At 46.9% G+C, this 25,854-nt stretch overlaps 6 protein-coding genes across 6 annotated transcripts; 3 read left to right on the plus strand and 3 right to left on the minus strand.

Annotated features, from left to right (window-relative positions):
* Positions 1 to 394: 394 nt before the first annotated feature.
* Positions 395 to 2,034, minus strand: TREMEDRAFT_62075 (uncharacterized protein; the record flags this gene model as incomplete). Its single annotated transcript, XM_007004212.1, has 3 exons — positions 395 to 954; positions 1,204 to 1,887; positions 1,980 to 2,034. The coding sequence occupies 3 exons, from the start codon at positions 2,032 to 2,034 to the stop codon at positions 395 to 397; spliced, it is 1,299 nt and encodes a 432-aa protein (XP_007004274.1).
* Positions 2,035 to 2,526: 492 nt separating this feature from the next.
* Positions 2,527 to 4,032, plus strand: TREMEDRAFT_62076 (uncharacterized protein; the record flags this gene model as incomplete). Its single annotated transcript, XM_007004213.1, has 5 exons — positions 2,527 to 2,541; positions 2,604 to 3,129; positions 3,150 to 3,268; positions 3,313 to 3,448; positions 3,524 to 4,032. 5 exons carry the CDS (start codon positions 2,527 to 2,529, stop codon positions 4,030 to 4,032), a joined length of 1,305 nt encoding a protein of 434 aa, XP_007004275.1.
* A 3,690-nt stretch (positions 4,033 to 7,722) lies between these two features.
* Positions 7,723 to 9,538, minus strand: TREMEDRAFT_62078 (uncharacterized protein; the record flags this gene model as incomplete). The annotated part of the gene is made up of 3 exons (XM_007004214.1): positions 7,723 to 8,282; positions 8,532 to 9,234; positions 9,440 to 9,538. 3 exons carry the CDS (start codon positions 9,536 to 9,538, stop codon positions 7,723 to 7,725), a joined length of 1,362 nt encoding a protein of 453 aa, XP_007004276.1.
* Positions 9,539 to 12,730: 3,192 nt separating this feature from the next.
* TREMEDRAFT_43883 (uncharacterized protein) lies at positions 12,731 to 15,093 on the plus strand. The gene is made up of 8 exons (XM_007003961.1): positions 12,731 to 13,027; positions 13,212 to 13,366; positions 13,620 to 13,807; positions 14,018 to 14,119; positions 14,219 to 14,279; positions 14,390 to 14,468; positions 14,545 to 14,647; positions 14,748 to 15,093. The coding sequence occupies exons 1-8, from the start codon at positions 12,965 to 12,967 to the stop codon at positions 14,948 to 14,950; spliced, it is 954 nt and encodes a 317-aa protein (XP_007004023.1). The 5' UTR covers positions 12,731 to 12,964; the 3' UTR covers positions 14,951 to 15,093.
* A 289-nt stretch (positions 15,094 to 15,382) lies between these two features.
* TREMEDRAFT_30110 (uncharacterized protein) lies at positions 15,383 to 17,230 on the plus strand (the record flags this gene model as incomplete). Its single annotated transcript, XM_007003828.1, has 7 exons — positions 15,383 to 15,620; positions 15,795 to 15,926; positions 16,088 to 16,125; positions 16,171 to 16,284; positions 16,449 to 16,581; positions 16,630 to 16,764; positions 16,923 to 17,230. 7 exons carry the CDS (start codon positions 15,383 to 15,385, stop codon positions 17,228 to 17,230), a joined length of 1,098 nt encoding a protein of 365 aa, XP_007003890.1.
* Positions 17,231 to 17,425: 195 nt separating this feature from the next.
* TREMEDRAFT_62082 (uncharacterized protein) lies at positions 17,426 to 18,935 on the minus strand (the record flags this gene model as incomplete). Its single annotated transcript, XM_007004215.1, has 2 exons — positions 17,426 to 18,418; positions 18,693 to 18,935. The coding sequence occupies 2 exons, from the start codon at positions 18,933 to 18,935 to the stop codon at positions 17,426 to 17,428; spliced, it is 1,236 nt and encodes a 411-aa protein (XP_007004277.1).
* Between the last annotated feature and the right edge of the window lie 6,919 nt (positions 18,936 to 25,854).

Below are 25,854 nucleotides of genomic sequence, written 5' to 3' on the forward strand. Positions count from 1 at the left end.
TCGATCCTTGCCCTAAACTGTTTCAAGAAATCCAATCCCACCAGTACCTCGGGGCCTTCGTATGCCATCACATCCAATCGAGTCGCAATCCTGAGTCCTTTTCCTAGATCTAATTCTGCTTCTACATATTCGGTCACTAAGGTCGCGGTAGTTCCATCCAGGAACCTAATTTTTCGTGGTACCTGATATTGTTTCTTTGGGAATAGATGGTATAATGGACAGGCCGGCTGCACATACCTTCCTGTAGCCCCGGTATCGATTAACATTCCAATCTGTAGGGTATCTTTCTTTGTTTGTATTTTTATATATATTATGGCCGAGTCATTACTGAGATCTATTGGTATTTGAATTCTCTGCGATCCGGGCAGATCCTGGCCGCAAGTGGTCGCATCACTTAGGCCAGGTAGTCGTTTCCCTCTTCTTCAAAGGTCACCGCCATTCCTCGAACTAATGGCCCTTTGGATCCAGTTGGGATCGAGTTCGATCCACTAGGAATCGGTGAGCTATGCGGGTTTGGGGATCCCCTAATGTTGTTTCTCGTATTTCCTCCATTTGGACAGTTGTTGGCGTAATGTTCTGGACTTCTACATTTGAGACAACGTCGGTTCTCCCTCCTCCAAGTCATTTCGTTCTCGCTGAGACGTCCTCCGTCCTCTGTCCAAGTGACCGGAGGGTCATTTGGTAGACCATAATTCATCATCCCTGGTTTTCCACCGGGCAAGGGTCCTCTACCAGTCGATTGTGAGTGGCGCTCTACCGGGTTGGGCAAACTAGTATCCAATCGCATCGAATTCGATCGAGGGGGAAGCCAGGTCGTCTCATGTTTGCGTCTAGCAGCCCATCGATTCGCTGCAATCATCGTTTCAGCCATCCGTTGGTTCTCCTCAGTCCCTATCACATGCTGTTTGAAATAGATCCAGTCCGATTTGGTTCGAGGGTCGGTGTTATTTACCACTACCACCTTCAGTAGCTCTTCCTTCAGGCCCTGTATGGCTGAGGCGATTTTCATTGCATCTGGTACCTTTCCAAGGTGTGTGGACCAAAGTTCAAAGTTGGCAAAATACTCGGCGGCCGTATCCGTCTGTCTTAACTCCTGCAATTTCCTCATAGCCGTACCTGCCATGTTACTGTCTCCAAATTGAGTTCGTAAATGCTGGATGAATTTGTCGTAGCTCTCTAGCCATTCGGTCGAATTCCATATACTTGGATTGGTTATGGCCGGGGTTATAAGCATTTGAGGGGTGCCTCGAAGATACCCGTACATGAACAGGATCTTTCTGCGATCGGTGGCGTACTCTGCCCCTTTGAATTCAAAGTTCATGTGACATGCTGCAAGGAAGTTGTCCAATTCTCCTCGTTCTCCACTGAAGGTAGGTGGATCCGCACACCTGGTTCTTCCTGTTCGTTCGTTGTTGGTAAGTTTTGGCTCCAAACACGGCTTGTTTTCTTCGACTTCGATCAAACTTGCCCCTTTCGATGTGAGTATCTGTTGGTTCTGTCGGTCAGCTTTCATCGTAGCCAGTTCTTCCCTTAATGCATTTTGTTCTTTTTGTTGCATCGTCATAATGGCTAACAATTGTGACAACTGCTGCGATAATTCATTTAGCGGATCTGGGGTAGTGGTAGTAGAAGTGAGATCATGTGAAATGGTACTTCTCGAAGAACTTGTTGGTATTTCTTCCTCTGGGACCAGCCCTTGTTCCAACTCCTCTTTTTCTGGTATCATTTTCCGCGCTTTCCCTCTGGTGAGCATACAGTACTCTCCGATTCGACCCAAGGTGCGTAAGGCTGATTCTTCAACTTGTACCGGTACTGGAAACACGACGACTAGGTCGCAGGTTGGGTCGAACTCGATGGAGGTCTCGTGGAAATCTAGGGGCTCTGGTGCTAATGGATCGTGTCTCCTCTGCAATCGATGTAGCCAAAGAATGATATTGAAGAATCAGCAAAGTTGGTACTTTGCTGATTGTACTATATACTGTCTACAGGTATCCGTCTCCTCTTCTCAGTCCCACTGCAAGCGTCCATGTACATACTCGGACAGGTGAAAAACCGCTTTGAGCAAACCCAGTGGGGAAAATCTCGAAAGGGGAAAACCCGTCCCTACCTACTGCAGCACTGCCTCCAACTCCCGCTTTCCTCTGTCCTAATCCGTCGAACTCGATAGAGTTCCCTCGATTCGTTGTTACCCCGTAACAAGTTTCCCCCCCTGTCTCAAGGATCCTCGCCGAGGATCCTGAACCCTGTAACCAGGTGATGCACATGGATTGTTCTTAGACACCTTTGGTGCGCCCTGACATCATACCCACGCTAGTGTGATGGTTGCCATGAAAACGCGTCACCCGCACGGACCTCCAATGTGATCGAGAAATTACTGACCAAGTTACCTCCCCGTCTTTTTTCTCTTCTTTCCTCCTCATTCTCTCTTTACCTCTTGTTTGTCATTCTTTTTACTTATCTATCATTATCCATCCATATCTTACTCATATCTTAGAGCATCCTTCCAACTCTGACCTGTCTGTGAGCATGTCTAAGCGTACTGTAAGCAATTCTCTTCGAATTCGATGCACTTCCTCCTGTTTATCACTGGCTGACGAGATTAGTTGTCCTCGTCTATCTCTTCTCGTCAAACTCGGGCCTCTACTGTGGCCATTCTCCCCGACGTCGATCCCGAACTTCTCATGCGTCAAACGAAAAGAATGAGAATTACTTCCCAAGCGCCAGTTCCCTCTCAAACTCCATTGGTTGACGCTTCTCGAAGGGCTCTCGACACCATTAAGGATCGATATCAATCCGGCCCTTCTCGCGACCAACAATCGTCTCTTCTCGATGACGAGGTCATCGAGCAATATATCGACTTCGAAGCGGGGGCAGGGCCATCTACCACTGGTGAGAACCCATCTCCTGCGAAATCTGTCGAGTCCGAACACGGTACCATCGTTGAAAATCAAAATTCTCCTGGTAATAAGTCCCCTGTGCCACCTTCTGATTCCGAGGGGCTTGTCGAGGTTCCCCATGAACTCGAAACCATTTTTCACGCCCCTCGCAAGGTCCCGGTCAATGATGAACTTGCTAAGGCTCTGGATGCTCGAAAAGACTCGGAAATTGGTGAGATTTCTACAGAATTCTGTGCGTTTCTGACTCGTCAGCTACCCTCTGGGCCCGCCTTTCTTTCTCCTCTGTTCGTCACGCTCTGAAGGATGAAGCCCTCGATCGCTTTCGCGAGACTGGGGCCATCAAGCCCACTGTCAAGTGGTTTGGTAACGCCGTGAGCTTTTTCTCCTTCGTATTCCACCGAATTCTAACTGTTAGCTTGATCGCTTGGCCCAAGGTTGGCGACTTCGTAACAAGAATGGCGCTGTTGTCCGTCTCGAGGGTGAGCTTTGCTCCGATTGCCAGCGTCGTCTCGATGGTGGAGAAGATTTTCGTGTAGGTTGTATCGGTCCTCGTGAGTCTTCCTACTCTTCCTGTTCGATATTGATGCAACTTAGTTGGTGGTGTTTGTGGAGAGTGCTCCGCGAAGGGAACTTCAAAGTGTTCGGTGAAAACCAACAATCCCGAGTCCAAATTTCGCGAGGTATCTATCTTCTTCCTTCGAACTTGGTCGATGTTGATGTAAAGGGTATTACTGTCGGAGCCCAGACTGTTACTTCCAAGGTTACCTTCGTCCTGGAGCACGAACTCTGTGCTGTCTCGGCCCGATATCGATCCCTTTCCTCCCAGGATCAATCCTCTTCTCTCACCCAACTCTCCGCTTACATCCACCTCTTTTCCTCTCTCCTTCTTCCTCTTCCCCCAGTACATCTGGGCCTCTACAAATCTCTTCATCTCATTCCTTCCAACTACGCCCCTCCCTCTCCTTCTGAAACCTTGGATCATCTCACCTCTGCTGCTGATCCAACCGGATTGACTTCTTCTCAACCAGTCGCCGGTCCCTCCTCTTCTCCCCATACTCCTCTCCCCCGCAATGTCATTCGTATTCCCGCCTCGGTCCGTCGTCCCCGAGCCAATTCTACCACCTCCAACTTCTAGTGTATTTTATATCTCTCTATACGTAGCCATATCTCCTGTGTATGTATTTATTTCCCAATAAATTCCGTTGATTTTGATCGAATTCTCACTTTCTTCTGGGATCTTTTTTCCTCTTTTCCAGAAATTCACCAAAAACGGCCAACTCTTCTACATTTTCTCGTGGTTCCCAGTCATAGGCCGCATTCCCTGTGTATCCTAACCATTTTACCTTGAATTCCTCCTTTCCTCGTCGAATTCTACTGTCCACAATTGCTTCCACATGGAATTCCTCCTGGCCGTTTATTACTACAGGTGGTGGGGGTTGTATCTGTCGACCTGGTATCATGTCTCTAGGATATGGTTCCAACAACGTGACATTGAAGACATTGTGCACTCTCATTGATGGAGGTAGATCTAATTCGAAAGCATTTTTCCCCACTCTCCTTATGATCTTGAAGGGGCCAACGTATTTTGCTTCTAATTTTCGACTGGGTCTTTCCGTCGTAAGATACTTCGTACTCAGTAGTACCTGTTCTCCCTCTCTGAATTCTTCTGGTACACTCTTGTGTCTCCTGTTGTAGTATTCGGCACTAATCTCATTAGCCATCCTGACCTGTTCTTGAACAGCCGCATGTAACTCTCCCATATCCCTCCATTTCCTCTCCAACTTGTTTGACTTTGATCGAATATCGTGCGAATGGATGTCGTAGTGTGGCACATAGCCGTAACAGGCTTCAAAGGGACACAGACCGTGGCTACTATGTGGCGAACAGTTATAAGCGAACTCAGCAATTGGTAGAAGTTGATCCCAATTGTCCATGTTGTAGTTTACATACATTCCGAGCAGGATTTCCATCTGTTGATTTACTCGCTCAGTTTGTCCATCCGTTTGAGGGTGATACGCAGTCGAGTATAAGTTCTTTATTCCCAAGAACTGACATATTTCCTTCCAAATTTCCGCCGTAAACTGAGTTCCCCTATCTGACACAATTGTTCGAGGTACTCCATGTTTTGAAAAGATCTCCTTGATGTAGATGTCGGCCACTTTGTTCGCTGTTAGTCCAGTTGTACATGGAATAAATCTAGCCATCTTGGTTAGTCGATCGACTATCACCAGTATCGCGTCGAACTCGGTCGATTTTGGTAGGGGTCCCACCATATCCATAGAGATATCTGTCCAGGGCAGTGTGGGTACTGGTAAAGAGACCAGATGTCCATACGGCTGGTGTCGATGAGTCTTGTGTCGGTTACAGATCTCGCATCCTTTTACGTATTTTGCAATATACTCGTCCAAATGTGGCCAGTAATAGTCCTCTTTGACCATGGTGATAGTTTTGTCTCTTCCTGGATGACCCACTAGCATCGAATCGTGTCTTGCTTTCATTACTTCTAATCTTGCCTGTCCCTCTGGTATGACTACTCTGTTTTTGTATAAGAGTAATCCGCTCTGTGTCCATGATACTATTGGTGTCTCGCTGCTAGCCTGTGTCTTCTGTGTGTCCTGTGTGTTCTGGGTGCTCTGTGTGCTCTGTGTGCTATGTGTCTGTGTCATCTGTAGTCCTAGTTGTCGTATGTTTGCTATGTCTTCTGAGTCTTTCAGTCCGTTCTTGATGAGTCCGAATAATGAGTCTTCCCGGATTGCTCCTCTTACTATGTGTCTTGGTCCTTTGTGTTCTGAGTCCATTGAATTCGATCCAATTTGTTCGTGTGTCGGTAGCAATTGTAGCCAGTTGCCTTTGTTAAGATTCGGGTCCTTGCTACTCCCTCTTCCCGGATGATAATCTCCTCGTCTCGTCAGAGCATCTGCTCCCCCATTTTTGCTCCCTGGTCGATAAGTGATCTCTATGTTGAAGTCTCCCAATATTTCCAACCATCTCATCTGCCTTCGATTTAGTTGTCGTTTGCTTTGGAAGTATTCTAGGTTCTTGTGATCGGTAATGACCTTTATAACATCACTACTGTTAGCCAAGTAGGGTCTCCAGGCGACCAAGCAATCCACGATGGCTAATAATTCTTTCTCTCCCACCGTGTAGTTTAGCTCACAGGGCGTCATTGCTCGAGACCAGTACGCTACTGGGTGAAGTTCGGTGGTTCCTTTTATTGATGGGTGAGGAAATCTCTGAGACGCTATCGCACCTATCGCGCAATCGGATCCATCGGTTTCAATCCAAGTCGGTCGGGTTCTATCAAAATGTCGAAGTACTGGTGCTGTGGTAAATGTTTTCTTTAGATCGTCAAAAGCCTTTTGGCATTCTTGTGTCCAGTTCCAAGCTTGATCCTTCCTAGTCAATCGTGTGAGAGGTCCCACAATATGCGAAAAACCCTTGATAAACCTCCGATAGAAATTCGCAAAACCCAAGAACACTTGAGTATCCCGGACTGTCATGGGTTCTCCCCATTCTAGAATAGCTTTCACCTTTTCTTGATCCATTTCGATCCGTTCGTGTCCTATTACGTACCCCAGGAACTTCACTTCATTTGAACTCCATTCGCATTTTCTCGGACTGACGACCAAATCGTTTTCCAGTAGTCGATCTAATACCTTTTGGACAATTATCTGATGGTTTTCGATCGTGTCGGAGTATACCGTGATATCGTCGATATAAACTACTACCCCTTCGTCAAGTAGATCGTGAAACATGTCTTGTAGAAAGTTCTGAAAGGTGGCTGGTGCATTACACAACCCATCCCTTAGGACTGTGCTCTCGAAACTGCCGTATCTTGTTCGCAAGGCAGCCTTTTGTTCATCTCCTTCCTTTATCCTGACTAACTGGTAAGCCCCTTTCAAATCGAGCTTAGTGAAGATCCTTCCTAATTGAAGTCGATCGAGTAGTGTCGAGATGAGTGGCATTGGGTATGAATCCTTAATGGTTACCTTGTTAAGCGCACGATAATCCGTTACCACTCGATAGGGAATCACTCCCTTTTTTGGAACCAGGAATACAGGAGACCCATAAGGTGATTTACTTCTTCGTAGATGGCCGCTGGCCAGACCATCGTTGATCCACTGCTTTAGGAATGCATCCCCATGTTCATCCAGTTGGTAGATTGGTCCTGGTTTTAGTTCTGCTCCGGGGGTCAATTCGATCTCGTGGTCACATTCTCTTCTTGGTGGTAGTTTTCTGGCTCGTTCCACTTTGAATAGCTCCAGGTATTGGTGCCATTGTGTCGGTATGACCTGTCGTAACTCTTCTTCGCTCATCTCATCTTCTCCTTTTTCCAATGCTGTTCCTCTTATCAATCCTTCCTCCAACCTCGGATACTTCCAACCGTTATCCTGTCCGATTCCGTCGAACTCGATCAATCCCTTTCCACAATCGATCCTTGCCCTAAACTGTTTCAAGAAATCCAATCCCACCAGTACCTCGGGGCCTTCGTATGCCATCACATCCAATCGAGTCGCAATCCTGAGTCCTTTTCCTAGATCTAATTCTGCTTCTACATATTCGGTCACTAAGGTCGCGGTAGTTCCATCCAGGAACCTAATTTTTCGTGGTACCTGATATTGTTTCTTTGGGAATAGATGGTATAATGGACAGGCCGGCTGCACATACCTTCCTGTAGCCCCGGTATCGATTAACATTCCAATCTGTAGGGTATCTTTCTTTGTTTGTATTTTTATATATATTATGGCCGAGTCATTACTGAGATCTATTGGTATTTGAATTCTCTGCGATCCGGGCAGATCCTGGCCGCAAGTGGTCGCATCACTTAGGCCAGGTAGTCGTTTCCCTCTTCTTCAAAGGTCACCGCCATTCCTCGAACTAATGGCCCTTTGGATCCAGTTGGGATCGAGTTCGATCCACTAGGAATCGGTGAGCTATGCGGGTTTGGGGATCCCCTAATGTTGTTTCTCGTATTTCCTCCATTTGGACAGTTGTTGGCGTAATGTTCTGGACTTCTACATTTGAGACAACGTCGGTTCTCCCTCCTCCAAGTCATTTCGTTCTCGCTGAGACGTCCTCCGTCCTCTGTCCAAGTGACCGGAGGGTCATTTGGTAGACCATAATTCATCATCCCTGGTTTTCCACCGGGCAAGGGTCCTCTACCAGTCGATTGTGAGTGGCGCTCTACCGGGTTGGGCAAACTAGTATCCAATCGCATCGAATTCGATCGAGGGGGAAGCCAGGTCGTCTCATGTTTGCGTCTAGCAGCCCATCGATTCGCTGCAATCATCGTTTCAGCCATCCGTTGGTTCTCCTCAGTCCCTATCACATGCTGTTTGAAATAGATCCAGTCCGATTTGGTTCGAGGGTCGGTGTTATTTACCACTACCACCTTCAGTAGCTCTTCCTTCAGGCCCTGTATGGCTGAGGCGATTTTCATTGCATCTGGTACCTTTCCAAGGTGTGTGGACCAAAGTTCAAAGTTGGCAAAATACTCGGCGGCCGTATCCGTCTGTCTTAACTCCTGCAATTTCCTCATAGCCGTACCTGCCATGTTACTGTCTCCAAATTGAGTTCGTAAATGCTGGATGAATTTGTCGTAGCTCTCTAGCCATTCGGTCGAATTCCATATACTTGGATTGGTTATGGCCGGGGTTATAAGCATTTGAGGGGTGCCTCGAAGATACCCGTACATGAACAGGATCTTTCTGCGATCGGTGGCGTACTCTGCCCCTTTGAATTCGAAGTTCATGTGACATGCTGCAAGGAAGTTGTCCAATTCTCCTCGTTCTCCACTGAAGGTAGGTGGATCCGCACACCTGGTTCTTCCTGTTCGTTCGTTGTTGGTAAGTTTTGGCTCCAAACACGGCTTGTTTTCTTCGACTTCGATCAAACTTGCCCCTTTCGATGTGAGTATCTGTTGGTTCTGTCGGTCAGCTTTCATCGTAGCCAGTTCTTCCCTTAATGCATTTTGTTCTTTTTGTTGCATCGTCATAATGGCTAACAATTGTGACAACTGCTGCGATAATTCATTTAGCGGATCTGGGGTAGTGGTAGTAGAAGTGAGATCATGTGAAATGGTACTTCTCGAAGAACTTGTTGGTATTTCTTCCTCTGGGACCAGCCCTTGTTCCAACTCCTCTTTTTCTGGTATCATTTTCCGCGCTTTCCCTCTGGTGAGCATACAGTACTCTCCGATTCGACCCAAGGTGCGTAAGGCTGATTCTTCAACTTGTACCGGTACTGGAAACACGACGACTAGGTCGCAGGTTGGGTCGAACTCGATGGAGGTCTCGTGGAAATCTAGGGGCTCTGGTGCTAATGGATCGTGTCTCCTCTGCAATCGATGTAGCCAAAGAATGATATTGAAGAATCAGCAAAGTTGGTACTTTGCTGATTGTACTATATACTGTCTACAGGTATCCGTCTCCTCTTCTCAGTCCTACTGCAAGCGTCCATGTACATACTCGGACAGGTGAAAAACCGCTTTGAGCAAACCCAGTGGGGAAAATCTCGAAAGGGGAAAACCCGTCCCTACCTACTGCAGCACTGCCTCCAACTCCCGCTTTCCTCTGTCCTAATCCGTCGAACTCGATAGAGTTCCCTCGATTCGTTGTTACCCCGTAACACCCTTCCACCATCCCTCCCTCCCCTCAAACTCGAACATGATGAATCTATCATCTTGATACCCGAAACCCAGCAAACACCTTCGCCTCTTCCCTCTCCTACACCTCTCAGAGAGTTCAGCTCTGATCCAGAGGATCTCTTGACCCCTCGGCCCTCAAATCATACGCGAAATCCATCTCTTGACTCTGCATTTCTCTCGCCGGACATCGAAGCAGAGACACCAGAGGATTTTGAAGAAGACGAATTCGGTCCACATGAACGAGTCAAAGATCTGTCTCATGAACCACTACACCTTCCCCCACAGACTTCTATCAATTCTGCTCGTGATAAACTCGCCTCTATTGCCAAAACCAAGGGTTTTGCACTGGTAACAAGCTCGAGTAATCAGCAACTTCAATACATGGTTCTAAAATGTGTCTGCAGTGGGGAATATCGAACTGGTCGTACTTCTCGATATGAGCAAATTCGCAAACATCAGCCACATACCCAGCGAACCGACTGTCCTTATCAGCTCAAGCTTGCCAGAGTTCGTAAGGGAGACGCCTTCGCAGATGGATTTCGTCCTGTCCTACTCACAACCATCTGTAATACACACAACCACCCCCCTATCAAGAATTTATTGCTCTCTCACCTTCGCCGAAGTTCCCGAACCCCAGCAATCAATAAACTCTTGGAGCAATACATCGATCAGGGCCTAAAACCTCACCAAATGATTGATTTGCTCAGAGAACATCCCGATAAACCTCTCCTCACTCCTGCAGATGTAAATAACTTCAAGTGGAGGTATGAGAAAAATCGTCAGGAGGGACGTAGTGTGACTGAAAGTCTGTTTTTACTGCTTGAAAGGGGAAAAGAACTCTTCAAGGGACTAGTTAACAGTCATAATGAGACCCTAGGAGTGGTTTACACGACTAAAAAGGCTCGAGCTTTACTACACCGATACTCCACTGTCCTCATGATGGACTGCACGTATAAAACCACTCGTTATAATCGTGCTATGCTTCATATCACTGGCTCAACAGCAACAAACCTCACTTTCACTGCGGCAATTGCTTTTATCGATCGAGAGACTACCGATTGGTATGACATTGCTCTCAAAGCGTTCCTTGATCTCATGGGGCCACTACCTCGTCGAATTCAGGTCGTTATAACCGACAGAGAAATCGCATTAGCCAACGCCCTTCAAAAACACCTCCCCGATGTAAAACAGCAATTCTGCACCTGGCATCTACGAGAAAACATCAAACACACCTGTGATAAAGCAAAATGCTTTACAGACGAAGAAGATCCAGTGAAAGCAAGATCAGAGTTTGGTGAAATGTGGATGAGAGAAGTGGTAAAAGCAAAAGACGAATTCAAACTTCAGCAGGGGATGGATAAAATGCGAGAGAAGTACTGTTTACCTGCTCATAGCCCGGTAATTCGGTACCTGGAACGGCTACTTGATTCGAAGGAGAAATGGGCCCACGCTTTTACCAACAGAAATCGTAATCTTGGACAGCATACTACCTCTCGCAATGAGGGTGAACATCGAGCCTTGAAAGAGTTCCTTGAGACTCATACAGGGACACTTTGGCATACGATCCTTCGAACCCATCGGTTCCTGGACAAGCAATGGGATACGATTACATTAGAAAATGGTCAGCAAAGAGTGCGAACTGCGCTGGGGGACAGAGTACTCAGTGTTATTCGAAGAGATATCTCAAGATTTGCTGCTGGCGAGCTAGAACATCAAATACGACTTGCTAGCAAACTTCTCGCACAAACCCACACTTCTCAGCACTGCTCAGGACGATATTTCGACTCAATGGGGCTACCATGTGCTCACACATTAGTTGATATAATCAAGCAGGACGGTGTACTCACGATAGACAAGATACATCAGCATTGGAGATTGCTACCACACAATGGCTTTGAAAAGCTTCTTGAAGACACGAATAATCGAACTCAAGCAACTGCTTTTTCTTCCACAGGTGTTTATCGACTCGAAGAAGAATTTGAGGACAGGAATTCGTCTGCAGATAGGTTCGTCCTTGATCCTCCTGTAAATCTTGGCCTTCGTGCACGACAAGCAATTCGAGCCTCTGCATCACAGATTCCTTCTTCTCAATCTGCTTCTCTGGCCCCAGGAGTAACTCTAGTTCGGCCTACACCAATCTACACACCTCATAGGCCACCTTCCTCTGTCCCACCACCAGCAAAACGTCCTCGAAATTCAATTCCTTCGAACCTTGGCCCTGCTCGAGCTTCAACTGGTAGAATCCTCTCTCAAGCTGAGCAATCTGCTCCTGTACGTCCTCAACAGCCCAAGTGTGACCTGTGTATCAAGAGACATGCTAGTAGCTACATGTGTGGGGCTAAAAAGGCAATGGCGGCGAGAGAACAAGTACTGCGGGCTAGGATCCAAGCAGAGGTTGAAAATTCCAGGGAAAGGATGATGAATGCAGGCTCTGTGATGACACCAAGGCCTGCTGAGATTGCGAGGACAGGCTCTGAGACAGGGAGGACACTTCCACCGGTACGCATTTCATTGAAATCTGTCCTACCACTTCAACTGGTCATTTTATGAGAGTTCTAGGCTGACGTATGCAGATTATGGCTCAATATCATCCCTATCCCTTCTACCCTTCTCCCCACTTCCTCCCAGGAGCCCCTGGGCCGTCTAATTGGTACCAGAGGCCACCTACGTACCCTCCTGTACCAAATTATTCCAATTTTCCACCTACCTTTTATCCACCCGTGTACCCGCCCCCGTATGTTGAAGAGGGGCTTGGAAATGGCTCAAACTTCGCAGAAAGGACTGTCCTGGACGCCAGGAACGGTGGTATGAGACAGGAATTCCCCCCTCGCAAGTATAGTCCAGGAAAAGAAGATTTCACTGGTGGACAGAGGGGTTGAAGAGGATGTCATGTATCTTGGTGAGTTCTTATCTTTTTGCTATAAACTCTTTATGTGCTGATAGAGACAGGTCGGCTCTTTGATTCCATCTTGTTTATCAAAGAAATGCATTATGAATACATGGAGAAAATAAATTATAGCAAAGATCATCGCTTTGACATGTGTGCAGAGGGGTGGAAGGGTGGTCCGTGCTTTGGTACACGTGGCATTTTTTTCTCACTGATAAGCCAAAATATCACGTGACTTGGTGGCAGTATTGTGCAGGAAGTGAAAAAGTATTGTGCGCAAAGTACTCTTCATTCCGGATCATCAGGCAGGCTGGATCTGATCTGTGATCTCTGATCGATGAAGCCGTTCCACACGCCCATCTTTCTGCTCGACATCGACATCGGCATCGGCATCATCATCGTCGAAACGTCTGTCATCGCTCACGCCCCTCCCTCAGCGAAGATTTCTCAAATAGTAGTCATACAGTAGGCTAGCTAAATGTCCCCTTCGTCTCATCCCTTTTCATCCTTTACGGTGGATCAATCGTGGCAGTGATGGATTACTCGAATATCCTTGATCATATCAAGTCTCTATCATGGTCACAGTCTTCTGAACAAGTGAGTCATGTCATGCCAGCCCTTTCTCCTCGTCAGCGGCGCCTCTTTGCCACTGCTTCGACTGGATCCGGTCATCCTATTGCCATTGCCCCGTCTTACTCTCCTACCCGTTATCGTATCAGGTTTAGGACTCACTGCGTAGTCGATAAGACACATGTGACCCAAGAAGTATACTCACCCGTAGACTCTACTCGAACCTTTTACTTACATCTCTTCATCTCCGGGAAAAGAAATCCGACCCAAGTTTATAGATGCTTTCAACCTCTGGCTCAAGGTTGACGAAGGGGATTTGGACGTCATCAGGAAGGTTGTCAACATGCTGCACAATGCTAGTTTACTGTGGGTCTCTTCGCTTATACCAGTCCTCTCTCCTGATCAAGTCTATCTGTCCTCCCGAGACCACGATCCACGTCTATCAGGCTTCTTGAGATTTGAGAGACGTGACGTATGCCCGTCCATTCCGATACTTAAATGCTGGACATCTCGTCCCTCTCATCTCCTGCCCACCTCAAATACTCCGCGGGTATCTCGCCTCGATCTTGAACACTCTTGTCCTTCTGTCAAGAGCGAGGGAGATGTTACTGATGAACAGGATGGATGACGTGGAAGACAACTCCGAACTTCGTCGTGGACTTCCAGTCGCTCATACCATCTACGGGGTGCCCCAGACGATCAATAGTGCCAATTATGTCTACTTTCTCGCCATGCAAGAATTGTTGAGGTTGCAATCAGGCTCGGAAAAGAAGGGGAAGGGGGTGGATTTGATGGGTGTCGTCACGGGTGAGTCTTTAATGTTTGGACTTCGTGATTACGATACTTTGATCAAGGCGGGCAGAATTTCCAAGTAGTACAAAAATACTCGATGCTAGGATAATACAGAGGTAGCCATCCGAGGCTAGATAGGATCAGAGGAGCATACGACGTGAAGAGCTGAGCAGATCGACTTGGGGTAGAGGATGATAGTTATGCAATCGAAAAATTAACGACCAGAGGAGTTGCTCAATCTACACCGTGGACAAGGCCTCGATTTGTACTGGAGAGACAGCTTGACTTGTCCTAGCGAAGAGGAATACGTGCAGATGGTTCTGGGCAGTGAGTGGTTCAACCTCCCGTCCTCCTTGTCTCGCACCGTTTGACTGAAGAGAATATCGGCTTTGGCTCTCTAACAACGACCATCAGCTGAATGAACAGAGACAGGAGGCTTGTTCCGACTAGCAGTCAAACTCATGATGGCTAAGTCGGATTGCGATGTGTCAGTTCACGCAGATTCATCCTCCTTTACACCGTGCCCTCCTTCCTTCTTCCGAGTTACCTACCAAGACGGCAGTGTCGGGGTGTGACGGCGCAGTCACTGACTGACAGCGATTTCGTCCCTCTGGTCAACCTGATCTCCGTGTTTTTCCAGATCAGAGATGACTACATGAACCTACAATCCAGAGAAGTGAGCTTAAAGTTTCCCTCGATATTAGGCTTCGATACCGAGAAAGAAGAGGGACGTCGACGTCGTTGACGAGCAGTATGAAGACAACAAGGGTTTCGCGGAAGATCTGACAGAGGGGAAATTCTCTTTCCCCGTCGTCCATGGTGTTCGGGCAGATCAGTCGAATCGGCAAGTACTGAGTGAGTTTACTCAACCTGTCACGTAAGATCATCGCGTATCATCCCGCTCTTCGTCGTCTTTACCAGATATTCAGCACCCCTGGACCATGCTGACATGCAGACGTACTTCAGAAACGCACCACGTCATACTCTCTCAAAGCTCACACGGTCGACTTTCTACGCAAACATACTAAATCGTTCATCTACACACGCGAGGTATTGGAGAAGCTGTTGAAGCAGATCCACGCCGAGTTGGCTCGCCTAGGTGGGAACCGAGCCCTCGAAGGGATTCTCAACGCTTTGGGACTTCCCGACGAGAACTGATAGCGATTCAGAGTAGAACACTCGTGAAGAACTGATGCTATCATCCCCTCCCATCTTATCTGTATGTACGTTTCATGCGAGACATCATATAACTTAGTCTCCTTTGGCTTTACACGACGGCTGTATGCATCTTTATATCTGATAAATCGGTCAGAAGCGAGAGCAACGACGAGATCCGACGTCATGATTAGATGCAGCGTGCGTTGGATGGGAGGAGACCCCTCGTCAGCGTCATTCACAACCCCCCGTCAAAGTACAAACTCGGTCAAGTCCGATCTTCCCGAACAACCCGAAGCTTATCGTTTCCTCCTTTTTCCCAGACTTTTTTCCCTTTTCCTCACCCTCTCCATGCTTCTAGTACTTAAACCCATCGTACATCGTTCCTCCTACTCTAACATCGTGTCATCTTTCAAACAATCAAAAAGAAACAATATGACCGCTCAACTGTACCCTACTTTAGCTATAACCGTCACCATCTCTCAAGCATCTTTGGCAAAGCTCAAGGAACAGTTCACAACAGTACATTACTATCCTATCGAGGGGGATAAACTTTTCCCAGAACATTTGGCTTCAGAGGTGGATGTTTGGTATTCTAGGTTCTCTGGATTGCCAAAGTTTATCACCAAGTATGAGCAGATTCCTAGGACCAAGTTTGTCCAATTAACGAGCGGTGAGTTTCACTTCCTGTACATCCATCCTTTTCTTTTGATCGTTCCTTCCCCACTACCACTCTCCTCATTCTTCTCGGTTGCACTTGAGCTTCCACGCGGCGCTTCTTGACAGTTGTCGTCTGACTTCAAAGAGGAAGGGAAAGGAGGGGGGAGAACTCCACTGATTCATCTAGCCGGCGCCAATGTCGTCCTCAAAACACCTCTCTTCCAAGACCCAGAGGCGCAGAAACATGTTTCCATCTGCAACGCATCAGGTATCCACGTAAAGTCTATTCCTCAGCAAGTCATCGCCATGATCATCAACTGTGAGTCCCAGTCGTCTCCAAGCCTTGTCCTCGGCTCCCCGCAACAATGCCTCGACTCTGACGCGCCATGCAGGCGAACCCGTGTCCCCGAAACCTTCGCGCTCGACTACGGATTGAAAGATGAGAGGGCAGATAACCCGGAGATTTTTGCTTACAAACAGTGTATATGAGTCTTCATATACAGACTTATCTCACCCGCGTGAGCTTGAAATGAGCATCATCACCCTCAGATACTGATAAACAGAGCAAGGCTGCGTGGCCAAGCAGACAGGAGATTGCAGATGCCGCTGGGAAACATATCGAGAGTGGGAGCAACATCGGTTCTGAGAGCTTGATCGGTAAGAGGGCCGGGATGTTGGTCAGTCAGATCCCTTCCTCGGCTTGACAAGTCCCTCGCCTTGTCACAATTTGCTTGTACTTGCAACCAGACATTCAATGTTCAACCTTGCTGAACTCTGAGCTGGGTATGTCGATGGGGCTACAGGTGTATGACCTCGTAATTACATGCACGCTAATCTACAGGGCTACGGTCACATCGCTCGTGAAACCGCCCGGGTGCTCAAAGCCATGAACGTAAACATCATCGCTGCCAACTCTTCTGGCACCAGGAGGATCGACGATGGGTATATCATCCCTGGCACGGGTGACAAAGATGGTGAGTCACCGGAGACACGTGCACAAAGAGCAGAATGCTGACCAACAGGCATTGTACCGTCTGCTTACTATTCTACCACCGACCCCGAGTCGTTCAGAGAGTTCTTGAGCAAGTGCGACATTTTGGTCGCGTCTCTGCCCTCGACGGCCGAAACGCACTACATTCTGACGGCCGACTTGCTCAGTAAGTATCAACTTCCTCTCTCCCAACATCCGAATTTGCCCCATACTCAATCACCTATCCCTCACGCCCAATGCTGCAAGAGCAATAGGCAACATCATCCAACTCAAAATCTCAGTGTTCGGGTCGTGAGATTATCATGCGACTCTGGCTCACATTAGAACAACTACCTGACGGCGCGGTCCTCGTCAATGTCGGACGTGGTGATCTCGCCCGCTCCGAAGACCTCCTCGCCGCTCTCGATGCCCCCGGCGGCCTCTCCGGCGTCGCTTTGGACGTAACGGACCCCGAACCTCTCACTGCCGGTCACCCTTTGTACACGCACCCGAAAGCTATCATCACCCCTCATTCCAGTGGTGACTTTGTCGGATACTTTGAATCCATTACCGATCTCTTGGTGGCCAACATCAAGCAGGTGAGGAGGACCGGTAAGCTGATGAACGTCGTCGACCCCGTCAAGGGATACTAAATCCCTGGTCGAAAGGCACACGGCAGAACGGGAAGAAGGAGGAGAGATTCTGGCGGTGCTTCCCAAATGTTAAATATGTCGTCGAATATCTCGTAGAAACTAGAAAGGGGTTTTATTCATTGAAATGCATACAGTGATGTCTTCCAAAAAGAAAATGCTCCTTCACGATATCATCCTCTTCTCTCGTCCACCAGCTCAGGACCCTTCATCCTCCGTCAATTCTCTTGCTTTACGGGCTTGTTCGAAAAGTTCGTCAAATTCTGATCCCTCACCCCAGCCCATCTCTCTAGCCCATTCTTCCTCTTCGCTGCTTTCCTCTACATCGCTTTCAGGCGGCAGCTGACGTGGTCCCATGTTGGATGAAAGGGAGAGGACAGTAGTACCGAGAGAAGTAGAGGGAGGCACAAGCGAAGTTTCTCGTCGGCTGTCTCTCGGGGCTTTTTCTGTGCCATGGAAGACGATTGCTCGTGGATGGGTTTCCCCTGATAGCGTGATTGCTGTGGTGATGGGGGGGGACCGTTTCTGAAGGTTCGGACGAGCTGAAGGCTTTGGCGTGGAAGCTGCAGCAGGGACAGAGGGAGGAGGACGTTCATGAATCGTCAAAGAATCGATATCTAGTAATACATTCTGACCTCTTTCCTCCCTCGTCGTAGTTGCCTTGCCTGGTTTCGTTACATGAGCGTTCTCAGACGACTTCGGTCTTAACACTGCCATACGTGCACTAGTTGTGGTCGAGCGAACTCTATCTCTAGCCATGTCCACTCCGTTTTGTAAGACGTTCGAGGTCGAAGCATCGCGGATTTCTCTCATGAGAGATGATGAGTTTGGCGGTCTTGCAGACTGGGAACTCGTGATGTTTGATAATGAAGAGGAAGGAGCAGAAGTAAGGGAAGCCGATAAATCCTCCAGTAACCCCACACGAACGATCTTCGATCTTAACCAAACCCCTTCCTCACTCAGATTGCCAAGAACAAAATCACTCCTTCTCCTGCATATCAAACTACACCAACCGTCCTCTGGATTACCTTCCACAGGTCGAACATCTCGACTCCGACGGGAGATGGCAAACTTCCGTTGAGGGTTCCAAGGACGGGCAGGGGTGTTAGGACATGGAGGGTATGCACACAAAGAGTTTAGGTGACGTTCGTGGGTTATTTCGATGTATTGAGAGGGGACCAGGTAGCAGAGCTGCGGGCGTCAGCTAGACAGGAGTAACACCGAGATCTCGTTCAACCAGCGGAAACACATCCACTGATTTCTGCGTAGCTGTGATCGGTATGTAGTAACAAAGATGGACATCGCTGGTCAGTAGTCACATGGTTAGGGCTGAAACGGACACACAAAAAGGGATCGGAAGATCGAGGAATGGCATCGGAGAAGTGAGACCACAGACGGGACAGGGAGTGAGCGATGATCTCGAGATATGAGGGCCACCTCGAGGTCGAGTAAACTACCCACTCACAGCATTACGAAAAGCCCCCAGAGATACAGTCTCCTCCATCAACTTATCAGCCCATCTCTCACTCCTCCTTCGCAGATCGATCTGTCGTTTCTCAGCCACACGCAGAGCCGCCGTATCGTCCAAAACATCAGTACGCAATGTTCCACCTGCATCTCGAGACGCTACGTGTATCTTGACAGGGCGATTGAATGAGGCGGTGGATATGGAGCCGTCAGGATTGGACGGACGTGGTCGCACAGTCATGGAAGGGTGTGAAACTAAGTTATCGACTTCTAATGCGAGCGTCCAGGTTTTCCGGAAAGTGACAGGTGGGGCTAGTACGCCGGTAGCTCTTGTGAAGTTGGGAATACCCAGGAGGGAGAAGGGGAGTGAGTTGCGTGGAAGGATGTTTTGATATACGTAAGTTATAGGAGGAGAGCAAATTCTGTGAGATCAGAGCATATTCACAATCACGTCTCAATCGCCAGTTTTGTCACCACCTCCACTCACTACACTCTTAAGAACAGATTTCACAATACTCAATACTGAAGATTGAAAAGGGTTGTTGAAAGGCAGACATGATGAAGCTACCACATACCTTGAAATTCAGTGAAAAGAGAGAAGGGGAAGTGTCAGGATCAGGTAGCAAGTCCGCAATCCAAAACATCATAAAAGGCTCAATATCAACTCTACTTGTACATAGAAGAGTTGATCTTGCTTCAAGTACCAATCATGACAGCAAGCAAGTGAACAGGTAAGAAAGTGAACACGTAGCCTAAGAAAGTCAAACTCAATTGGACTCTAAGCCAAGAATCTCACAGATCACAGAGACCTCCCCTACTCCTCAGATTTTCTGTGGGGTGCTCATAATGTTTTACAGCTCACTGCTGGATAGTCCCGTTTAAACACTATGCATCATCTTTTACCGTTCTACTTGTATGCGGAGATGAGCTCCTTGATAGTGGTGTAGCATGTAGCATAGGCATGCAGAAGGGAGCAGAGTTCTGCTTTCAATGAGGCTTGCAACTCTGCTGGCAGACGGTAATGGACCAATCAACTGCCGGGAATCTCTATCCACGGTTGCTGGCAAATTGATTCCGCATTTATCCCCAGAACATTTGCGTGCCAGACGCACACAAAAAGTATGGCCAGGCGATCCGATGAAGAGGTGTCTTTGAGTAACCAGTACCGGGTGTCAATTCTAGTTGACAATGATGTTGACCTCCGTGGGAAACTCCGAAAGTTACCTGTTTTGAGTGGAATGTAGTTGTTTACTATCTTGAAGGCACTCTTGAGGCTTCTTGGACTCAGCAAACTTCTCACAGAGACCTCACACAGTACCGTAAGTTGTGCAATCCTATAGGTCTAGTCTTGAGCATCACATACATTCCAAAAACATGTGGAAACACTCAATTTCCCCCTGTCACGAGGACCAACTAACCAGCATTGGCTCGATATAACGGTGCCCAACGTGACAGTGTTGTTCACCACTGTGACGAAAAGGCCTATTAATCGGCGGTTAACCCTACCGCCGATCGCTGGTTAAATACCCTTCCCGACTTTCGCTCAACTTGTCACACGCTTTGTGACACCCCCCTCCCAGGTGCCCACTACCCCCCTCTCCCGTCTATCTTCAGGCCTTGCTATCAGACTCACTGGAGCAGGCATCAGGACTTCCCCTGATGCCAGTCCCTTGCCAGCCCCTACCTCAAAGTCAAATGACCATCCGCAAATTCAGAAGAAGAAGGTAAAGAAGGGAGTTAAGTGGGATGATGACCTAAACACACAACATTACACATTGCCTGATCTTCTCATACAAGGGCTCAAAATTCCTCACCATGTTGACCGCTGGTGTAGTGAATACCAAGGAGGGAAGAGCAAGGACACCATGAGAGAGTGTTCACAATGGCTGAGGGACAATGGATGTCTGACACAGTGAGATATCATTGCCTGCAAGAACAAGGAAAGTAATCTTTGTTCCCTCTTCTACCTGTTCAAAGTCTGCTATGAAACTGATGTATATAGATTTGTGCACTCTACACAGAATGGCAAGAAGCATATTCATACTGTTGGAATGACCACTGCACCAAAAGTGGGAATCCACACTCTGGTGGAGCACATTGCAGTAATGTCTGACACATACATGAACAAGACTGGTAGTGAACAAGACTGGTAATGGTCAAGGGGGAGAGAAAATCATAATGGCTGAACACAGTGGACTGGCGGAAGAATGTGATAAGGCAGTAGCTGCAGTTGATCGTGAGTGTCTTGAGCAAGATTGTAGGGTGAGCCAAGTGTGCTGACACTATCTTAGGTACTTGTCACAAACTATATCGCAACAACCCCTGACAACCACCATCATCAACCCTCCTTTCTGTCAGGAATGGTGCAATCAGTAATTGCCACATTGTAGCGCTATTGCTATTTCCGTGTGTTCCCTCGTCTCATATCCATCTCTGTCAATATTGTAGTTTCTCTTTATGCATTCTATTTCTACATCTGACAGGTTATGAGCCTAAAATATTGCTCTCAAGACAACATCTGAATGCTCTTGACACCCCTTGAGGTCCCTCCAGCATTAGAATCAGTAGCACTGTCAGTAGAATCATCAACCCACTTGGGTTTTGCTTTTCACTTCAAATCACAATTTTTGAGCTAATTCCACCAATACTGCGCCAATTCTCAGTAGCTCTTCAGATCTAAACAGAGCGTCACTGTCACAAAGCGTGTGACAAGTCAAGCGAAAGTCGGGGAAGGGTATCTAACCAGTGATCGGCGGTAGGGTTAACCGCCGATTAATAGGCCTTTTCGTCGCGGTGGTTAACATCACTGTTCCGTTGGGCACTGTTATATCGAGCCAATGCTGGTTAGTTGGTCCTCGTGACAGTCACTGCTTCCACTGTTACCAAAAAGGACAGACAGACAACATTGACAAATAGCGAGATATAGCAAAAGTAAAATATTGAACTCCAATTGCTTTTCGACCAGCAACATTGCTCTCACCACACAACTCAGTCAATTCCAAGTGAAATACATCACTCTCTAAATCATTAGAAAGGGGACAGGAGGAGATACGTAGAACAGGTGTCATACATCACCTACTTGCCACCTAAGAGGGATCGTCTGCAGTAGCTACAGCAGTGAGAAAAGCGCTAGCATCGGAAAGATAGGCAATATCGGCTGTCGTTTTTGATTCCTCTGTTGCTTTTGGTTCTTTTAAAGCAACATTTGCGCTTTTTGAAATTTTCCCTCGGTTTTTGAAAAAGTTTTCGGTGGAAGGACTGGTCCTCTGATGAATAGAGCAGTATTTGGAATGATCTGCAGGTGGAAAGCGATCAAACTGTTTGTTAGGGTTGTTGAAAGTGGATTTAGAGCGAAAATTCGATTTTGCAAACATTCCAGTTGCGCTTTCTCCCTCAGTTTTCATCCAACCCCATTCTGCTTGAACTCCAGCCTGTACTTTGCTTCTTGATAGCGAGTCTCTAATCCAAAGCTGTCAGATGTAGAAGTAGAATGTGTCAGATGTAGAAGTAGAATGCATAAAGAGTACAATATTGACAGAGGTTAGATATGAGACGAGGGAATATGTGGAAATAGCGATAGCGCTACAATATGGCAGTTACCGATTGCACCATTTCCGACACCCCCACTCAAGCGGATCTGCCACATACCCCTAATAACTCCCTCAGTCTATCAAATGTATCTGAAGGAAGAGCCTTTGTCAATAAATCAGCCATATTCTCTGCTGAGGGAATATGTGACAGGGAGACAGTGTTGTCTTCAACTTCTCCCGAATATAGTGATGTTGCAGGTCGATATGTTTTGTCTTGTTATGATGAACCGGATTCTTGGCAAGAGCTATAGTTCCCGCATTATCATTGAGAAGTTTCAAAGGTTCTTGACCAAGCCCAAGTCCCAAATCATCCAAAAGTTGTCTTAACCATACAGCTTGGCGTGTAGCATCTGATGCTGCCATGTATTCCGCTTCTGTTGTTGAAAGCACAACTGTAGGCTGTCTCCTACTTTTCCAAGCAGCAACTCTACCATGAACTTTAAAGACATATCCAGTGGTTGATCTTCTAGTGTCCAAATCTCCTCCCCGAACTGCATCTGCGTAACCTAAAGCAATGCGGTTGCTATTCTCTTTGTTGAAGGTGAGACAAAGATCAGAAGTACCACGGATATAAACAAGTAGGTGTTTGACCGCTTTCCAATGTCAGTCATTCCATTTACTGAGAAATCTAGATAAGAGACTTGCTAAAAAGGCAAGGTCAGGTCAAGTTATGGTTGAAGCATAAAGAATAGCCCCCACTGCTTGGTAGTGTTTTGCTTCAACATGTTCTTGATCTGTTGCAGGGATTGGACGAAATCCAGAAGGTAGAGGAGTTTTTGCAGGATTGCAATCTTTCAAGTCAAATCGTTCAAGAAGTGATTCAAAGTAATGGTGTTGTAATTGCGCAAAAGCGTCTGATTTGTGTTTGAGAAAGTAAAGATGTACTTTTCGGGTGAAGTCATCATAGCAAGACAGGAAGTAAACTGCTCCACTGAGAGAAGGGGTTCTGGCTAGTCCCCACAGATCAAGATGTATGACTTGCAGTGGTTCAGTAGCACGAATTTCGCTTGGAATTGACAGTAATCTCCTCCCTTTCCCAACAACACAACTTCTGCACTGAAAATCTTTTGCATGACTATTTTCAAATTTACATCCTAACCGTCCTGACTTTGATAAATTGATTAAAGCGCCAACATTAAGGTGTCCAAGGCGCTCGTGCCAGTCTAGGAGTAGGTCAGTTGTGTTTGCAACATTTGCAGAAGGAGAACTTGCTTGTTGTAGTAGAAAAAAAACGATTTTATTTTTGCGCAGAGAGAAGAACTTGGTGATTCTTGCAGAAAGTCACAATTCCCTTTCTGAATCGCCATTCCAAATCTCCCCCATCTTCCGATGCGCCTACAGACAGCAGATTTCGATCCAAACCAGGAACTAAAAGCATGTTTGGAAACTCTACACTGTTTATGACTAGTGTCCCAGCTTGTGTACAAGGTAGAATAGCAGAATTCCCAAATTTTACGCCAGTTGGAGGGATTAACTTAATTGATGAAAGCGAATTTTTGTCATTACACATGTGATGAGAAACGCCTGAATCCACCACAAAAATCGAGTTTGAATTGGCAGCTAAAGCAATGGGGTCATTTGCAGTAGCAACTGCAGTTAGAAAAGCGCTAGCGTCAGAAAGATAAGCGATAGAGCTGTCGCTTTGGAGGTATCTTGTGATTCTTTCAATGATTTTGATTCTGTTAAAGCAACATTAGCGCTTTTTGAAGTTTTCCCCTTGTTTTTGAAACAGTTTTCGGTAGAATGACCGGTTTTCTGATGAATAGAGCAGTATTTGGAATGATCTGCTGGTGGCAATCGATCAAATGGTTGCTTTGGGTTGTTGAAGGTGGACTTAGAGCGAAATTTCGATTTTGCGAACATTCCATTTGCGCTTTCTCTTTCTGTTTTCCTCCTACTCCATTCCGCTTGAACTCCAGCTTGAACCTCACTAGAAGAAAGCAATTCTCGTAACGACAGAGTCTGTATAAGCGTTGTGAACGATTCTAGGAGCGCCAATGTCATAGCATAGGCTAGCATGTTGTCTGAAAGATTTTCTCCGGCCGAATTCAACTGTGCATGTGCACTGCGCTGTGCTGCAAGCACAGGCATCAGATCCTCCCCTTCTAAAATCATTTTTCAAGCCATTTCTTGAAAAAGCGCAGCTTGTCTAGCTCCAACAGCTGCAGAGTACTGTTTCTTGATCTCGTCCCAAAGCGATTTCGGATTTGGCAATTTCCCGTCTTTAACGGTGGTAGGAAGTGCAGAGGAAATCGTTTCTGAAAGCGACTGGAAAATTATTGAGTATGCTTTCACAGATTTGAGACGTTCTTTGATGTTTTCCTTATCTTTCAAGTCTTTAGATGGTGGTTCAGCATTGATATATGGTAGTAATCCCTTCCCCATAAGTGTGGTAGCGATATGAGCTTCCCATTGCGCATAATTCTTGCTTCCTCGCAATTTCACAATTTTGACTTTTACTTCGGTGTCAGATGAGTCGGACATTTTTCAAAATTGAATAACTCAATAACGAATGAAGGGACAAAGCTGATTTTAGGTGTGGAGGTAGACCCAATATGCTCCTATCGGTGTAGAAAAATCCAGTCCAATTGGTGTGGTGTGATCCAAGTGAAACGAGAAAGACGATATCTGAGTGTGGAAGTTTTGATTGTGGTGTCAAATTTATGAAATCCGGATAACTTTGGAAAAACTAAAGCTACGATGCTGATATTGACGTTAATGATAAACACAGGGACAGCGGATACTTGGGTAAAATTAGAGGACAGATGTCGGAGTATTAATTGAGATAATGGAAAAGCGATATGTTTCCAAATGTAAATCAGCAAAGTTCAAACAACAGGAAATGGACTCTCAGAGTGACTCAGCTGATTGTGAGATGCGCTTGGTATGTCCTAGGACTCAGAGGCGCGCCACTGGGGTGTCCAGATTTGTTTACACTGCTGTATCTAAAGCGATACACGATGCACCACCAACAAGAAAGCAGGTCCGGTTTTAGGAACAAGAAGAGAGTAATGAATGAGTGGAAAAAGCGAAAAGTGTGGAAGGGGTTTCGTCTTCACCTGCGCTTCTGCAGGCCTTGCCTTCACTCCCAGCCGAGAGCGTTGATACCAATACCAGAGGCTTGCTGTAAAGCGTGGATTTGAGGAATAAGAAAAGCGATAATTTGAAAAAGGTGGTGAGCGTATACTGAAAATGTCGGAAATGGTACAATCGGCTAACTGCCACATTGGAGCGTTATCGCTATTTCCGCGTATTCCCTCGTCTCATATCTGACCTCTGTCAATATTGTACTCTTTATGCATTCTACTTCTACATCTGACAAATGTTGGCTCTTTCATCAATTTGTCAAAGTCAGGACGGTTAGGATGTAGATTTGAAAATAGTCATGCAAAGGATTTCCAGTGCAGAAGTTGTGGAGTTGGAAAAGGGAGGAGATTACCATCAATTCCAAGCAAAACTTGTGCAACTGAACCGCTGCAAGTCATTCATCTGGATCTGTGGGGACCAGCACAAACACCATCTCTTAGTGGTGCAGTCTACTTCCAGTCTTGTTATGATGACTTCACCCGA

The sequence above is a fragment of the Tremella mesenterica genome, assembly GCF_000271645.1.
Source record: "Tremella mesenterica DSM 1558 unplaced genomic scaffold TREMEscaffold_4, whole genome shotgun sequence".
In the NCBI taxonomy this organism is placed as follows: Eukaryota; Fungi; Basidiomycota; class Tremellomycetes; order Tremellales; family Tremellaceae; genus Tremella; species Tremella mesenterica.

Excerpts from the sequence above, each read along its gene's own strand:
- TREMEDRAFT_43883 (XM_007003961.1), top strand. The coding sequence starts at position 12,965 with ATGGATTACTCGAATATCCTTGATCATATCAAGTCTCTATCATGGTCA. Across the intron at positions 13,367-13,619 it reads CTGCACAATGCTAGTTTACT|GATGGATGACGTGGAAGACA; the intron begins GTGGGTCTCTTC and ends ACTGATGAACAG. Across the intron at positions 14,120-14,218 it reads CGTGCAGATGGTTCTGGGCA|AGACAGGAGGCTTGTTCCGA; the intron begins GTGAGTGGTTCA and ends CTGAATGAACAG.